The sequence below is a fragment of the Pezoporus flaviventris genome, unplaced genomic scaffold, assembly GCF_033815535.1.
Source record: "Pezoporus flaviventris isolate CSIRO_AGI_PZ_B2104156 unplaced genomic scaffold, CSIRO_AGI_Pfla_v1 ptg000066l, whole genome shotgun sequence".
In the NCBI taxonomy this organism is placed as follows: Eukaryota; Metazoa; Chordata; class Aves; order Psittaciformes; family Psittacidae; genus Pezoporus; species Pezoporus flaviventris.
Window position 1 is genome coordinate 20,410,988 of NW_026892614.1, and position 18,172 is coordinate 20,429,159.

The 18,172-nt window shown below is 38.0% G+C and overlaps 1 protein-coding gene across 3 annotated transcripts in view; it reads right to left on the reverse strand.

The window, feature by feature from the left end:
* Nucleotides 1-18,172, reverse strand: part of FBXO30 (F-box protein 30) — a 322,115-nt gene that overhangs the window by 290,570 nt on the left and 13,373 nt on the right. For 2 of the 3 annotated variants that reach the window (XM_061471456.1, XM_061471457.1), the window contains one exon: nt 14,459-17,335. In XM_061471456.1, coding sequence (XP_061327440.1) covers nt 17,132-17,335 — 204 coding nt within the window. In that variant the 3' untranslated portion in view covers nt 14,459-17,131. Of the gene's footprint in view, nt 1-14,458; nt 17,336-18,172 lie in introns of those variants that run through there. The other variant, XR_009746592.1, reaches the window with a different exon arrangement.

Genomic DNA, 18,172 nt, shown 5'->3' on the forward strand with positions numbered 1-18,172 from the left:
GTTCCTGGCTGTTGGTAAGCCTCAATGTAAAATAAACCCAGCAACATATGTACCTTTAGACAAACCTTAACTTCTTTGTGCCCTTAAGTACCAAGTCCTCATCTTAGACCTGTAAGCTATGCGGAATGATATAAAAAATTGTTCTTTAGACTCTGATGTGCCAAATACTAGCTTTATAAATAATTCAGTCAATTTCTTTTCCAGGTTCTGCCTTAATCCATTTTGTGCCTGTCAATATTGGGTGCTAGGTTACAGTTAAAGATGCCAGAAACTGACAAGCTTGACTTCCTGCTCTTTCCTCAAAATCCCTAGTTCAGATTAGGGTTAGCATCGGGAGATCAAACAAGAAAGGCTGAAAAATTGGATTTAATTCTGGATCCTGCAAAACTGGGATAAAAACTAGAACTAGAGATTAGTTTAGGACTCAGAATTCCCACGGCTGGGGGTAATGGGAATAGAAGAGCAATTTTTATTGATCAAATAATGGACCATGAGCTGTAGACAGGATAAAATGGATTAGCATTACATCTGAGACTGGTGAGCTGTAATTGCCATAAGGTCTGTGCGAGTTTCCTCTGCCAAAACGACTCCTTATCCTAGTACTGCCATAACAGTGCTCTGCTCTTCCCCTGCAGTCCTCAACAAAATTCTAAAACTGTCGTGGTTTAAACCCAGTCAGGCAACTCGTTCACTCACTCCCCCCCCCCTTCTTTCCCTCCCCCTACTCCTAGAGGAACAGAGAGGAGAATCAAAAGAATGCAACTCCCACGGGTTGAGATAAGAACAGTTTAGTAACTAAGGTATGACACAGATCACTACTGCTACCACCAATAATAACAATGATAAAGGAAATAACAAGGGAAGAGAATACAACACCTCATCACCAGCCAACCGGTAACTCACCCCCCCAGCCCGACCAAGCTCCGACCGATACCTCCTCCAACCCTACAGTCTACCAGCCCTTCCGGCTAACTCCCAGTTACATCCTGGGCATGACGTGCTGTGGTATGGAATACCTCTTTGGTCAGTTTGGGTCAGGTGTCCTGTCTCTGCTTCCTCCCGGCTTCCCCTCCTCCCTGGCAGAGCATGAGGCTCACAAAGTCCTTGGCCAAACCAAAACATCATTGTTATCAGCTCTGTTCCCAGGCCAAAAGTCAAAACACAGCACCGCACCAGCTACCAAGAAGGAGAAAAATGACTGCTACTGCTGATCCCGGGACAAAAACCTAAAAGCCTTCCCTAGAATCCAGTCATCTTTTACAGCCACAAAATTAAATACAACCATTTCCTTTTCTAAGTTTTTTCCTCTAAGTCCTGCTTACAACTTGGCAAGCCTTACAGGTCCCATCAAAAAGATCTAGCATAAAGGGGCCCAAACCCCAGTAGTCAAGCTGCTTTTTAACTGTTCAAGAAACTACTGTTAACAGTTCAAACTACTGTTAACTGTTCATTCCTGCAGGAAGAAACAAGTTACCATCTTAGTGGTAGGACTGAACTGTAATAATAAACACCGTGCCTTTGTATGCTTGACAGCTGTTTAGGGGCTAGCAGTGTACTTAACCTACAGCATCTTTGGAGTGGAGGCCTCAATTCACCGTAAATCTAAGTAAATGACTCACTGATGCTTAGCGCCAGATACATTTTAAAGCCTTCAATTTATTGGCCCTGGTACCTTACTGGCTATTAGTCAATGCTGACTATGTTTCTAACTGACTATATAGGAGGAATTGTATGAAAAGAGATTACTTTTCCATAGCATTAGCATCTCTGCGAGAATCAGTTGCTTCGTCAGATTTCTCCCGATTTGTACTGAGAGGTTTAGCCTTATGTAATTTCCAGATAATTAGCCTTTATGTCTGGTTTATTATCCAAATTGTGTGCAGGCAGTGGAGATTTCACAGGAGTAATCACTGAGGCTGTGTACCAACTTAACATCTACAGTTACATCTTCACTTTCTGCTTAATTGCTGTAGATAACAGGGTTCTAAAGAAAACTTTGAATGTACAAAAATGGGAGCTGTGATTATATATATGTACACATAAAACATGCTTAAAGGCATTTTCTAATACTGTGCACTACTGTAGAATCACAAATCTAACCTTTCTGCATAGGGCCCTATTGAAATGCTAATGGTGAGATCTGCATTCATACAAATCTCATTGCTGTGGATGATTGACCAGTCAGGAAAGATATGGTTATGGCTTTCATATGCTACAGAAGCCCTGTAATACTGTCTCTTTCTGCTGTAAAATTGCTCTGGTATTTTTGTAAACTCAAGAGTTTTGAATTATTTGTTACATTCAGGAAACTTAGACAAAATATTGCTGGCTGAAATTGTAACAAAAATCCTAATTAAGAAGTTAAACAGTATGCAGGAGTCCGTAATTCAGCTTTCCAAGTGGAAAGTCATATTTTTCTTCATAATTTTGTTATTTAGAAAGTGCCTACTAGGTACAGCAATAGCACACAGAACAGCATGGATACAACTAAAATGACCAATGAACTTAATACTTCCATGCTGGGGTAGCCTATGTCTGTGGAGTACATGTTCTTTACTGATGACAAACCTTCTTACACCATGGGCCAGTTTGCTGCTTGGCACAGCTTTATCTGTTGTTGCTGTACAGTGATTTCAAATGATAATATTTCCAAGTAGGGAAATGTGTAGTGAAGACAGAGTTTGAAAAACAAAACCAAAACACAGACACTTGAAAGGATCGGGTTGGAGAAGGGAGGGAGGGAAGGTAGGGGAGTGCCCCTGATTGCCAGTTGTGGGTGTTTAGATTAGCTCTGCTCCTTCCTAGACTAGCCTTTCTTCCCTTTTTAGGTCATTTTCTTTCTTGTAAAGATACAGAGAAAGTGTTACTGCAATTTCCAAATTTTTGTGCTAATTATAGAAGAGAGAAAGGCGGCATACTGTACAGACTTGCTTTTAAAAAGGAAAAACATTTGTATCATGTGGTAAGCTGATTTAGGTGTATTAGTGATTTGGGCAGAATGTTCATTGCTGAAAAATTTACACAGCCTGTGTTTCTTCAGAGGCTGAACTAAATAAAAAAAAACAGCTAGTCTAATGCAAATAATTTAGGACCACTGTTTTAAGTGAAAGTTATTATGATTAATAAATCTAAACTAATCAGTGATGTGCGGATCCAAACCTAATTCAAGTCTAACTGTCCTTGTGATAATTCAGAGAGGAGTATGAACTAATACTTTCACTGTTTGTTCTAATTGGACAGTACAGCAGCTAAGAAAAAGAAAGCTGAGATTTTATCTTTATAGCCTGAAGACTAAGCAATTTAACAACCTGTTACCAGATAAGCACTGCTGTTCTTTCTTTTTAGATTTCGGTGCTGTGTCAGAGCAGTGATAATTGCATGAACTGTTTTAGCTGCTTAGTGCCTGTAGCAGCCTTTTATGCAGACAAAGCTACAGAAGTTCTGACATGACTGACCATTTTAGGAATTGTGTTGGAAAATTATATTGTAACAATAGGTGGGACACTACAGGAGATTATTTTCACTTTTGCACAGGGTTCTGTATAGCCTGTTGCCTTAAAAATAAAAGAAGTTTGTTATTTTTAGAAGTAACTAGGCAGCATAAGCATGCAATAACATTACAGTAAACATTATGAGAACACATACAGGAATAACTGTTCTGGTAGGTTTCTTTTTCTCAAAACCTAATAAAAATATAAAGCTATTTCTCATCCTCCCCAGCCTGAAATGTTTTTGGGAGCTGGAGAAAGTCCCAACATATTAAAGCAGAGGGCCCTTTCAGTATGCTGTATCAGCCCCATCAATGCCCAGGTATCAACACTACAGACAAGCCCAGCACACAGCTCCTTCCCTGCTTCAAAGTGACCTACACAGTTCTTAGATGGGTGCTCCAGGCCAGGCTCACATATCTGTGGAGTGCCTTCATGAGGGTAATATGTACCCAGGCAAACTACAGTTCTGGCAATGTGGCTTTTCTGCCTGGCTCACAGGGAGAGATTTACTCAAGAAGGCTTGCATAAACTCCTATAGAAGGATTCCGTGACTGCAGAGTGCCTTGTACTGTGCTGCTTGTGTGAAAAACAGTAACAGTAAATTGTTACAATGCCAACTCATTATAAGGCACATTGTTTGAAAACAGCTTTTTACCACCAATGACATACTAAGTTTCCTATTAAAATACCTGCTGGGGAGTGGAGGGGCAGGGGGAAGAAGTGTTTCAGCCCTTTCAAAACAAGACCTAGTGTAAAACCAAACACTTGGCTGTGTGGAATACTAAAAACTTACTCCATTAGTTTGTAGGGTGCAGTCTGAGCCAAAATCGATGTGCAACGTGACAGATAAAGTTTTAAGTAGAAGAATGTACCTTTTTTGTGGAGACTTCCACTTTCAAAAAAAAGATGCACTCAGACCCAAGCAACTGTGCCTCCAGTCTAGTGCACCATCTAATTGAGCACAGTTTCAGCGTTCTTTGGACCCCCCCCCCCAAATTCTTGGTTGATACGAAGTTCTAGTATGCTATACTCCCGTCACCACTTTAAGAAAAATATATTCTTTAGTTTTCATTATACAGACTTTTTCTTGCGTTTTATGTATGACCAACAATATTTAAGAAATAGTTTATTTCCTTGTATGAATATTTTGCTGTATCACTGTATCAGTCCAGTGCATTGCTGCTGCCCCCTCATCTTCTTGGTTTCATGTCTTTACCATTTTTTCAACTGTACCTTTCTTCTTTCAAGAGCTTCAGCAAGCTTCACTGAATTCACTTACCCGACACATATAATCCTTGCTGAGGAACAAACACTTATTTTCACACAGCCACAAAGAAACCCCTGAAAACAGGGATTGCAGCCTAGAGCAAGCGTGTAAACAGCCTGCAGCTTAGCAACCTTCCACAGGTCATGGCAACAGCTTGCAGCCAAGAGCCAAGATGTGTATGACATACTTTGGAGACTAGATCATAGACAGGGGACTCCGACTACTTAATTTGGTGTGTGTATGTTGCTGAGATCCATAGTGACCTGTTTCCACTGGAGCTCGAGTTCTCGCACAGATGCCTTCCCATTAGCACAGCCCATCCCTCAAGGCAATGCCAACGTGGAAGCCACAGCTGGCCCCAGAGTCACCAGCTGACCAGTCTGCAGTTCTTTCTTCACCTGTTTTGAAGGAATAACAGAGTTTGGAGATCAGCCTAAAAATAGACCGGTCACGTTAACAAACAATATTACAATAGCCTTTGAAGTACAGTGGCACACACTGTAGAGTCAGAGTTATGCTTGTATTATACATGCATACTGCATTGTCCTGAACAGCTGTGAGCACTTCCATTTTCAAATGACATGATCTTTCTCAGTACTTTTTGCTCCTTACTGCATGAAAATATACAAGCTGTTTGAAACTTCTTGTGTTTTTCCCCCCAAAGTGCTTTCAAGTTTACTGAAAGTTAGCACCTAGATCTAAACTGTCCTACTTATATATCTTCTTGGTTTACTTGTAGACATTAAGTCATCTGCACGCTTACACAGACACTGTTTTCTCAAGCTAAGATCATTATGGAAGGTTTACTGCTATATAAAAGGTTGTCAACAGCCTTTCCTATTCTGAGATAAACCTAAATAGAAAAATTCTTAGATTCATATATAAATAATAGGCACTAATGTGGCCAAAATTTTAATAGTTCTTCAGTGTGCCACTCGTGACCTCAAATTCCAGGCAACTGGAATTATTTTCATAAATTATCAAAATTGGTATTTACTTGACAACAAATTCATGGTCTGGGCATCTTGCAGAATAAATCCTGATCTGATCTCTCACTTCTCAGCTTCCCACCCATAAAACAGAAAAATGGAGTGTTTAAAGATATATATGAATTGTTGGAACTAGTTTGCATGGAATTTGTTCAATGCAAATTTCAAGCCCTCTCTGACTTCCTGCCAGCCAGCCAACTATTCTTTGCAGCATGTAGCAGCTCTTTAATAAACACATGTAGCAGAATAGCATGTTCCAAATGCTCAAGAACTTAATCTTGTTTAATAAAGTTCTTTACACCGCATAAATTTATGAGTATTTTTAATTTATCACTGATTACAGCTATCCCAGTGGTTAAAATATTTTTAAGGTGGAAAAAGGAAAGGGAATAGAGCTATTAGACTGGCATGATGACCAGCCTGAATTGACAGGGGCAGCACAGTGAAGCGCTTCATAAGGGGCAGTTACTGGATTTCCTTTGTAAGCATCCACATTTCTAATGACTTAAACTGAAAGCAACAATTAAGTTCTCTATTTTCAGTTCTACTATAGGTATGAATATGCAAATAAAGTAACTTCTTTTTACCTCTGTGATCACTGATACTGTAAATATTCACTACCCTGACTGCATTAAGTGACACACTAAATAAACTGTCCTTCTGCATTTCAAAAAGCTACCAGAGTGATAATCAATTGCTTCCACAATGGGAGCTTTTCAGAGTATCAGCCCAGACCTAGTGAATACTATTGCACAGTTCCTCCTCACCAGGAACAGTGCATTAAGTGAGCTACTGACCATGCCTTTCAAGTATAACATACCAGTTAATTTACCTTTGTTTTCTGAATTACCTCTTTTTCAACTACACACCCATTTCTTCCAAGCTACATAAACTCTATCGACATGTAATAATAAACAAGCGAAAATAATTCACAGGGCTTTCTTCAACTGTATTTCGAAGTGATTATGCACACAAGAGACACATTCACTATATGCATGTTGATCTATATGCATGTTCCCTTAGCAACTACAGATACTAGTTTGTCTGTTCTACCATTCTACTGTGGGACAGAAGTAAACAGTCTGGCAAAGTTATCAACCTTGATCCCTCTAAAAAACCCCAAACCTGCTGCCACATGCGACCTGTAGAATCATCCATGGTACAGCACACTCAAGCCAAGCCTTGCAGGCAAGATAGCAATTGCTGACCTATCTATGTTCATACACAATCACCATCTGAAAGAGAACAGCTTCAGTGTTATTTTATTCTATAAAGATCATATGCCAAACAAGCATAAGGGTTACATCCTTTTAGACTTCATACTGCAAAAGCTGCACCCACCTGCCAAAGTAACTGAGCCAAGGTCTCACATTCTGTTGGAACAACTAAATTAGATTTATCTTCCAATGCTTTTTCTTTAAATAATTTTAAGAAGACAGCACAAACCAGTATTTATATCATTCTGGTCTCCCTCTCTTTGTGGGGAAAGTTAAACCAATCTCTCTTACCAAATGAGGATCTCCAACATTTTTGAACACTAAACCTTAGAAGGTAGGTGTTTCTTTCATCTTTAAAAAGCATAAAATTGAAACCACTGACTGTCAGTGCCTTCAATTACCAGAAAAAGTGACTCTACCTCTTGCAAAACCATTCAAATTTGGAAGCCTAAAGCTAAAACTTTAATTATTAGAGATAACAGATAAGCCAACAGATAAACCCTCTATTGATTTTATTAGCGTATACAGTATTAAGTCCCTCTGGAAATACACCTTTCATTTTCTAGCCTTTTAAGCTATCTATTTGGGTATTGGTGCAAGTTTTAACTTAAGGCTTTATGAAAATAAAGCTAATTGCCCTTTATAAAGCTATTAAATTATGGTCTTTTACATAGGTAATTTAGGCCAATACGACTGCAAAGTAGGACTCTCACTGTGAACAGCCAATGGCATATTATTTTAGAATGTTGCAAGGAAAAGAATAGAAATTAAGAAAAAAGGAATACTGCAAAGAAACTGTTCACTGCCCAGACTATGTATACTTCAAGAGAGGCTATCATTCCTCTGCTGCTCTCAGCCATGTGCTTTGCAAAGCTCTCTGAATTCCACTGAAGTTCACATACAATCAGTTTGAATTTTAAAGGTCTAATTAAACTTCAGCTGCTGATCTGGATATTATACCTTCTCTTTTTTCTTTCTTTTTTAACATTGCAATTCTTCTCTGCCTTTCACAAATGCTTGCAAATACAATTTTTTCTGTAGGAACATGTAATCAACCATAGATCTATAAAAAAGGTAAAGCTGCTGAACTGTTACTTGGCAGCAGACTAGAGTGATGGATGAATTGCACGTTATCACCTAGAAGGACTGATTTAAGACTTGGAGAACTAGTACTCTGTTCAAGAACCGAGACATATTTTTACAAGACTGAGACATTTTAAGGAGCAACCAACATGACCTGGATTAGAACAATCTGAAAATCACATGAAAATCAACTGAATCTAGCCATTTCCCCTCAAATACCTCTTATGTGTAAATTTAGTAATTGTTACCCACATGCCAGAACATGAGTATGTACAACACTTACTTCCCTGTAGCTAGCAAACTTCAGACAGTTCTCCTGAGACCAAAAATACTCAAAGCTGTAAAAGTTTTGTGTACGTAACAAATCCAGCTGTCAATTTTCACTGCAGTGCTCCTAAGTCATATAAACAAGTTGCTGGTAGTCTTTCCTAAGCAAACAAGTTCTAGTAAGGTTTCTGTCTATACCGCTAGAGAATGAGTGGGTTTGTATTGCCTTTACTACACTGTATTTATTAATACTTGTTTTGCTGTTGCATACCTTTGTTCAAACCCTATTACCTGCATAAATTCAAGGAAGTAGAAACATTAGATATATTGATCCAACTATGCTAGGAATTAACACTGCATGAATTTCACAGAATTACTGTAGTCAGATCTTTAGCATCTCACTTCATTTCAATGGGATTACATCTATATGGTCCATAGGGAGCAATAAATACATAGGGTTTTTTCCTCATCCAGATTGCATTATGGATGAGTCTGTCAGAACATTCACTTGAAGACTAATAGGAACTTTAAAGGTTGCTAATATCCGTATCAAAGTGGTTTTGGGGAAAAAAAAAAAAGAAACAAACAAAAAAAAACATTAGTTCTATTATTAATCCCATTTACAGTGAGGTAAAAAAAAAAAACAAACAAGACTAGCATTTAATGCCGCAGAGGGAAGCAAGTGGCAGCGAACCTGCTGAGAGTGCATTTGGCAATGTACTGACAGTACAGGCCAGATTTTGGCTCCTAGGGTATCATGCGGCAATTCCCCAAATTACTTGTTGAGTAGCATGTCATTAGCCAAGTTGTGGTGACTAGCCAGACAAATTCTCTCAATCTGCTCCAGGTATAATAATCTGCAAGGTATAACACATCTGCTAACACTACCATGGAGTCTCAGCTGATTAATGGGTAACTCATTATTAATGCAATAGCTTGCAACTATGTAGTCAGATGCCTCTAGAAGTTAACTCCCTTATCAAGCATGAGTCTCCAGATAATGATGTGCAGTTGCTAATGTTCTCCCTGCTTTCTTCAGTCTCTCCTCAATTTAGTTTCAGCTTGAGCACAACTCTAAACTTTTACCTCCATGGATACAAGTTGTTGCTTTAATCTGATATACTGCATCAAACTTTGAGGAAAAACATTCTCATACGATCTTCACGCAACAATCAAGGACTTAGCTCAAGATCCAAAGTAGCACAGCATGCTTCAGCTGACCACTTGTAAACTCTTCCTTGAGCTCTGTCAGGTCACCACAACTGCCAGGGAATATTCAACCACATTGTGTGCTGTTCTCAGGAACTAATTAACACTAAAGTTTTTCATCTAACTTCTGTCTTAGTAAGATTAGCGCAAAGTTCAAACAGAATGCTCCAAACACAAGCTGTAACCTAACTCTCTGACTACTCTAGCTACTTTAGTAGTGCTTCTCAAGCCCACTGTTGCTGAGAATGTACCTGCGGTTAGAGCAAAATTAAAGACCACTTAAAATTTATCTTGACTAATTGTCAAAGCATAAATTATGGAATAATCTCTGCCAAATTTGAAGATTTCTGACTGTTACTTCACCTGTGGATGTTCTGTCCACCCTCATTTAACACATCTGTATATGGTAACTATTTCAGACAGGTTTCTCTGTGTTACTCTGGGACAGCAGTGGAATAATTTAACATCATTAATTCTATGATGAGAGAAAGGTGAAAGCAAGAAAGAACTCAGAAGCAGCTCTCAGTGATTATGATGTGAGAAACAGCAAATTACTATTGAATGTTCCTTTTCTGCATGATTTGGAGACTGGATCTTCTACACATGAAATGCCCTGACCATTCAGCTGTTACTTTGAACATCTGTATCTTGCTTGCTTGCTTTCTAGGATTCATAAACTCTACCAAAATGTTTGTGTTTCATTCCAAAGCATAAGAAAAATACAGATGAAAACCTTTTATTTCCCTGCAAAACAGAATTACAGCTTTCCAGTTGCATGATGTTGCTCAATGACATTAAACCACACAACCCCCTTTACTCTACCATTAACACTGCAACCCTGATGACAAATCCAATTAAGGCTTCAACACATACTCTGGATCAAAACCCCAAGTCAAAACTGTTCAACCACTTAAGTAAGAGGAATCAAGAAATTTAGCTATTAGAAGCAATTATTTTTTGCTATTATTGCTAATTCATAATGTGAGTGCATGCATTCAATAATTTAAAACCAAGTAGTTTTTAGTCTGAGCTAGGACCTTCATAACATGGTCAGGTTCTACTCTCTCACACAGCAGGGGTGGTGCCCACCTACCGTGCAGAGTCACAGGACCTCCTTATCTCGTAGATGGTGCAAATCAACATGGTAAGCCTTGTATCTCAGCCTCCCAAGCCCTTCAGTGTTCCTTCCAGCTTCCAAGCCCCACTGGAAATGGCATAAACATGTATATGGACAATACATCTCAAGGAGTCTTCCAGTGACTACAGGATAGTCCTTTTTCCATACACATATGATTTTTCCTTTTGAGTGCAGATGACCACACCTGAGAAACAAGTCACCACAGTCTCACCAGTTTGCAGGGGAGCCTCTGCTCCAGTGCCTGGAGTACCTCATCCTCCTGCTTTTTCACTGACCTTGGTGTCTGCAGAGCTGTTGCTGTCATTTTTGGCACTCTTCTTTCACAGCTGCTGCACACTGTTATTCACTCACGCTTCCTTAAATACGTTTTCAGAGGCATCGCCAGCTTCATTGATGGGCTTAGCTTCAGCCAGTGGTGGGTCCATTGCAGAGTCATCTAGAACCAACTGTTCAGCATGGGGCAGCCTCTAGTCTCTTCTCACAGAGGTTCCCACTCCTAACCTCCACCTCTATTTGGAGAGCTTCCCATTCTCAGACCACAACCAATAACCAAGGATCACATGGACTGTATCATACCTAAGCACTGAAGAGAAACTTTTCAATTTAACCAAAGTAAACCAAGCTACTAATCTCCATTTAATAATTTTGGAGGAGAACAGGCATACTTAACTCTTTGAACATGAGCTCAGCTGCCATGACTCACTCTCCAGAGGAGCTGAGCTTAGGGAGAAGTACCCACAGAACAACTCATGGATTAAATTGGGAAGCAGGACTTGAGGAAGTTCTACAGATAAGGCAGGGTTTTTTTGCCTCAGCCAGAATCAGAACCATTTTTTTTTTTGCTTACAATCTGCCTCTTTATCAGTTTGAAAAAAAGAGACTTCCTTCAGGTATCCTAATCAGATGATCAGAAACAGATTTCGTGATCCAGAGATCTGCCCCACCTTGGATAGAAAAGATAATGGTTTCAATACTGGTTAACATTAGCTTGTGATACCCATCTGGCACACATTCCAAATTACCTGAAATGTGAACACTCAAGTATCCTACTTGAGGAGTTAATGTTATGGCACCATTAATTCCAGACCATCCTATTTATCTGCATATAAACAAAAAGCACATGCACAGTAAGGTACCACACAAAATTAGTCTTCCTTAGAAGTAAGCCACCTTGCTTACGCAACAAGGCATCCACTCATCGCTCACTCTTGAGATATGCAATGATGTGAAACTCCAGATGCTCATGAACAACTGCCACCATTCGTAAGTCATATTTTACCTTAACCGAGGTTCAAAACCCTATAAGCAGCACGTTATTTCCGGTCTGCTGCAAAAGCCTCTGGAATTACATGTGGAACACAACTATATAATTACAATACTAAACAGTACACGATATTCAGATTACACAACACATAACAATCAAACATTAACATTTCTGAACAAAGTCCATCACACATTCCTGCCAGGTCGTCAACTGTTCATTTGCTAGCAAGTCACATAAGCAGATTAGTTTTGTTCTGCAGCCAACCCCTTTGCTGGGATCTTCACATGAAAATACTAACACAACCCAGCTTTTGTCTTGCTAGCGGAATTCTCTCTGTTTAAATCACAATAAGCTTGAAGACAGCTTTTTTGTTACATGCTTGAAAACATATCTTAGGGGGGAAAAGTAAATCTTAGATTGTAAAATATGCCTTTATTTCTTATGTTCCGTTCTTATAAATTCTCAGTTTGATACCACATGATGACACTGTCAAGGAAATAATTTTGTATTGTCATTGCAACTTCTCCTATTTTTCTACAGTTCATTCATAGTATGATTCTAAATAAATACCAGCACAGTTTAGGATGAAGCTAAGCACCAGAACATTTAAATATCCTCAAGGCAGATATCCCATTTTCTGATTGTACAAATCTAGCCTTATGTGAATGCATACTCACAAAATTCCAGCTTCCGCTCCCCCCCAATATTTGGCTGTTAAAGTCATACATGCTCATTCTGTATGCATTTTTCTATTCCTGAGGCTATGTTTGTATACCTACTACTGCATGTGTTGCAGAATTTGTTTTGTCAAAATGGCAGAGGCATGGAGTTTTGCTGTCACATTTCATAGTGCATCTAATGATTATTAACATTTTTTTGACTGCCAGGCCATTAGCAAGCTGTACTGAATGCTATCAGTCTTCTTATTTTGCTCCTTGCATTCCCTAACGCATTTTTTTGCTCCCTTTTTCAGGCAAATACTGATGGAAACCACACAGATGAATCCTCCATATCCAAAGGACCTTATTTTAATATTATTCTTAGCAAATATGGCCTCTGACACCAGCAGCATGTAGAAGCTACACCAAAAACATATCTCACATTCAGTAAAGAGGACTGCATTCTACTCAGTACTTGATTCAGGAATGCAGGCAGCACTTGGAGACAGTTGACAACTAAAGCACATCAGAGATAAGCAGCAGCATGCTAACTCTTGCTATCATGAAAAAGCTGATAAATTAGTAAAACACAGTTGCAGCATGCATAAGTCAAAATTCCAGCCCTCAGAAGCATCTCTACGCTAGGACTGGATGTCTTCATTATTTTAAGCCTACCTGTCCATTCACTTTTCCTCTCCAGTTTGGATTATTGCTGCAATATTCACCACATGCCATACAGTCACACTTTGAAAACTCCATTCTTCAAAATATCTCTGCCTTACATGCCGTAACTCTTTATAAACAGTATCCAAATGCCATTTTTCCCCTCAGTGCTGTAAATAAGCACTAGATTTTGCTCATCTGAAGATGACCACAGCCACCTGAAGAGATACTGACTGAAAGAATTTAAATCACCTTTCTGATACTACAGCAAGTACTGAATTCTCCATTGAACTTAAATCTTATTGTTGGAAAGTAAAATCAGCAGGTAAAAGCCTATGAAGCTAGCTTTAGAAGCAGTTTTCTCACAAAACCAAGCTAAAGTACACATGCAGATCCTCTAGAACACTTTAACCATCAAGAAAGTTAAACTGAAACAAAAAATATTTCCTTGCACAGCAAAATATCTGATCCACTTATGGAGAGAGAAAAATAAAATGCTAGCACGGCCAAATAAGTAAAATAGTCACAAGTTTCTAACAGCTGAAATAAAAATATGAGTCGTACCACAGCACCGAGTTTAGATTAATTTATTATCAAATTTATGTTATTATAGGTCCATTTTTATTTGTAAGGACTATTAGCATACTCATACTAGCAACTGGCAGGGCAAAAGGCCAATTTCTGGGCAGTCTTCTATTTTAATGAGATTTTGGTTTTGCCATTCCACAGTCAGTCTGAACTACAACTATTATCTTTTGTACCATTTTAAGCAACAACTTTCTATAGAAAACTTCACTCATGAGACAATGCACTGAAAATGTTCTTTGCATAACAGTTCTCTGTCATATTGATCTGATACTCTAATTTATTATTCAGAAAAAAAAACAATTAAAACAAGCCTACAAGGCACAATATGAGTCTTCAGTGTTATACTTAAATCTTTAAATGTGGAAGGGAGCCTATGCTGCATAATGCACCAAAGCAGTAGAAATGGGCGTACAGTATAAAAACAAATGACCGATCTTCATACTGAAGTGAACATATATTTATCACTTCCAAATTGTGCAATGTTTAAAGTATTTGAAAATAGATTTCTTTATGTAACTTAATTTTTTGAGTACTACATGAAATCCTAGAGGCAGACACTGAGCACCATGTTTGAATGCTGGGAGGCTGATAAGTTTTACAAGAAGTACAATCATACTAAAAGAGAAACTCCAAAAGTTTTATTAGGATTTCAACAGACATTGCAAAAAAAATATTGCATAATGATTGAAAACATAGTATTTTAAACAAAGTAGCAATGCGGTATCAAGTAAAAGAAAAACTGGAACAGCTGTCTATCTATATATGCTGTAAGGAAGATGTACCAGGAAGGGGATACAACATTTTTAAAATTGAAGGGCAAATGTGAACAAGCCACATTTTCATAGACTAATATATATCACAGATGTTTTACAAACTGCATAGCAGTGTAAAATGTTTTTATCCTAACCTACATTGTATTCCTGCATTTGGAGCAGTTTACAAGGCAGAGATTTTGTTTACAACATTGGTATTTTAATAGCTCTGGATTCTCATAAAAAATAAACTAACATAAAAGCCTGTATCTACATTTGAAAACAAAAGTGCATGTATTGAGAAATAGTGTTATTTCTTAAGAAGAACACCAAGTCGTTAAAAAAATCATTTTAATAGATCAACTGATGATACTTTAGATGTAGATCTGCACTGTGCTACAAGCAAGATTCTACCAACACCAGTTCCTCTAACTGAACACCCTCTTACCCTAAGCGACCTCAACACACGCCTGCATACCATACTTACCAGGGTTCTGGGTAGTTACAAAAAACGCCAAGTACCAAAACCACCACACTGCTGACTAAAAAATACCAGTAACCCAAAACAGATGTTTTAAATTAGATTTAGCCATAAACACAAGCATAAACTCCTCAACATTCAGGATCCTTCCAGTCACACAACCACTTTTAAACACCAGAGAGCAGCAGCAAGGAGCCATCAGAGCTAAAAGAACAGAACTGATGAAAGTCTCCCTCCTGCCATGTATTGAAGAATTTGTGGGTAATAAGCATTTTACAAAGACAACAAGGGTGGGGGTAGGGTGCGTGTTTAAAATCCCTACCTAAAACACAGCTGATGTAGTCAGATTTATAAATGAATCTAAATTCTCCTTTCCAGATAGCTGTGGTAACAGCTAAGAATTATTGCAAATATTGCTAACTTCTGTAGAAGGTTTACTCTCCTCTCTCCAAACAAAATAAACAAAGAGAAATTGTGGAAAAAGAACATGTAGTTTGAAGGTCCAGGCTGTTTGAGCTCTTCTAATTTCAACTCATGGCACTGAAGAAATAGATTTGATTTTTTTCTGGGCACCTGCAGCACTCTGGATAGAAAAAGGCAGTGAATGTTTAGCTGGACTGGAGCCAGAATGCAAAATGCACAGATACCAAAGTTGCAAACTGTAGCCAGAGTAGCCATAAACAAGTGTCCAGTACAGAAATTATGAGTAATAAATTTAGCCATTTTTGTAAACATCTCCTCCTTACTAATCTCTTATTTTGTCCTATAATGGAAATACAATCTGTATTTCTTTGTTCCATGCTCTGGTCTGTTTCTGTTTTAGCTTTGTGGCACAGTTGCTAAGTGCAACAGGCTACAGACACCAAAATTAATACAAGTTGGAAAGTCAGTTCAGGTTATTACAGATTTGCTATATCAGGCCATTTTTCATAGCATGTCTTTGTTCGCAAACACTTTGTGAGATCTTTTATTACGGAAGACTGGAAGCAAATTGGAGTTGTTTGCTTAACAGATGTGGTTGAACATATATTTCTGATATGCCTTATGCAATTAACAAATGTCTCATCTTATGAAGATGATACATTTGCTATATATGCCAGTAATTTAAAATGCTCCTCAAAAAAGCAGCATTTTTATAGACAGATTAACAGAAAAGGAGACAATATATCTCACAACACCATAGAACAAGTAAAGCTGCTTCATTAGCTGCATTATAAATTCATAACTGTTCATCACATACTTTGAGTTTCTGAATCCTCAAGCAATTTAACCCTCAGCCAACTGCAGGACAAGGAAAAACATTTTAAATTGATATCATTGTAGGTGCGAGAGTAAAACTATATTCCATGTTTTTAGCTCTAAAAGTTTTGCTCCCAAAAGTGAAATAACTTGTTAATAGTTCAGAGAAGAAATAATCATTGTTGACATGTCAAAAGAAAGTTGTACTAAAAATTGAGCTGCTTTAAATCCGAGTTTGCTTAGATTGCTGCTAAAAAAAAACAACAACAAAAACTTCAGAAAAAAGCTCACCTAGATCACCTGTCAACTAGGAAGAGCACTAGAACACTGATGTAATGAGAAAAGATGTGCTTAAAAGCTGTGTTTGAGATCTCTATTACAAAGTTTTGAATTCTTCCTTATCTTTCAAATATTTTGATTAGAATTTGTTATAAAAAAAAACAGACCAAATACAGAAAGTACAATTCAGTGTTTCCTATCTAAATGTGCATACCATTTGGAGGCCATTTTTGAAATGTTATCAGTCAACAGCAACATGGGCACCAGTGAACCAGAAAACATCAGGATTTTGTTCTTAAATTATATAAGTTAGATAAAACTACCCTGTCCAGCAAGTTCCGAATTTTTCAAACATTAAGGCAACTTTCATTACTTTCCAGCTAAACAGTATTATAAAAAATAAATGTCACTTCAAACCTTATATACACAGTGACAGAGTAGATTTAGCTAGAAAGTATCTTTAGTACATTAATAAAGTGTCACGTAAGATTACCGAGGTTATATCAGGTGCTTGAGTGTATGTGCAATTGGAGTGGTTGCAATATTTAAAGTACTGGTTTCAAAACAGAGCGCAGTGAACGTCCTTCTTTAGTGAGTTCTCTTGTTACACACATACATGGCAGCGGAACAGCCTCCTCTCTTCTCTCTACAGCATTATAGCTACATTTCTTCAAGTGGTCAGCCATGCTTACGATGTCAGCAAACTTCCACTCATTCACAGTACAGAAGGCTGTACTGAAGCGCCAAACCTAGAAAATAAGTTGCACTTAGGCTCACAATGTTTTAAGGTACCTGAACTCAGAGCAGGATTTAAATCCTTATGCTGTAATGCTTTCAGGCAATGCTTTACATCTACTATAACTGATACTAAAAACCAACATGACCAAAACATACAATGTTAAATTTTGTATTATCAGCCTCTGCCTGAGTCAGATTCCAAGTCAACTCCGAACACTGGCAAAAAAGGCAGTAATTTTTTCATCTACAAAGTAGATGCAATCAAAAGTTAAATGACCAAGTATTGCATGACCAGTCACAACAATCATTCTGAAATGATCAACTTCTGCAATTCTGAAGGATTGCTGCTGATAACTCCACAGGTCAGGGGAGATTGGGATGGTGAAAACTGTACTATACAAAGGTCACCCAAAGGTTTTAAAAATTATTTACATTATTAAGGCACTCAATATCATGGCAATGGATAGTATCTCAACAGGACAGCAAAAATTAAAATTGCTGTAAACAGCATAAGGCAAAAAAAGCCAACTTTGTAAGCAACTTTTGCACTTTCATGGAATATTGATATTAAAGAGTAATCACCTAATACTTATAAATCTTGGGGAAAAGAAGTTCATTTATTTAAATCAAGTAAAAATTAGACCAGCAGTACTTCTACTTCGTCAAGTGTGGAAAAGACTGGACAAACCTGCTATCAATTTTAACTATTTGTTGTTCTTGTACAACAAGCTGTTTCTTGAAGGGATATTGCATAAAAAAAAAAAAACAGGAGTAACAACAATGATCAAGGAAAATACTAAGGCAAAAAGCAGAGACACGACCAATTTAATACTTTTCCTTTCACCTTC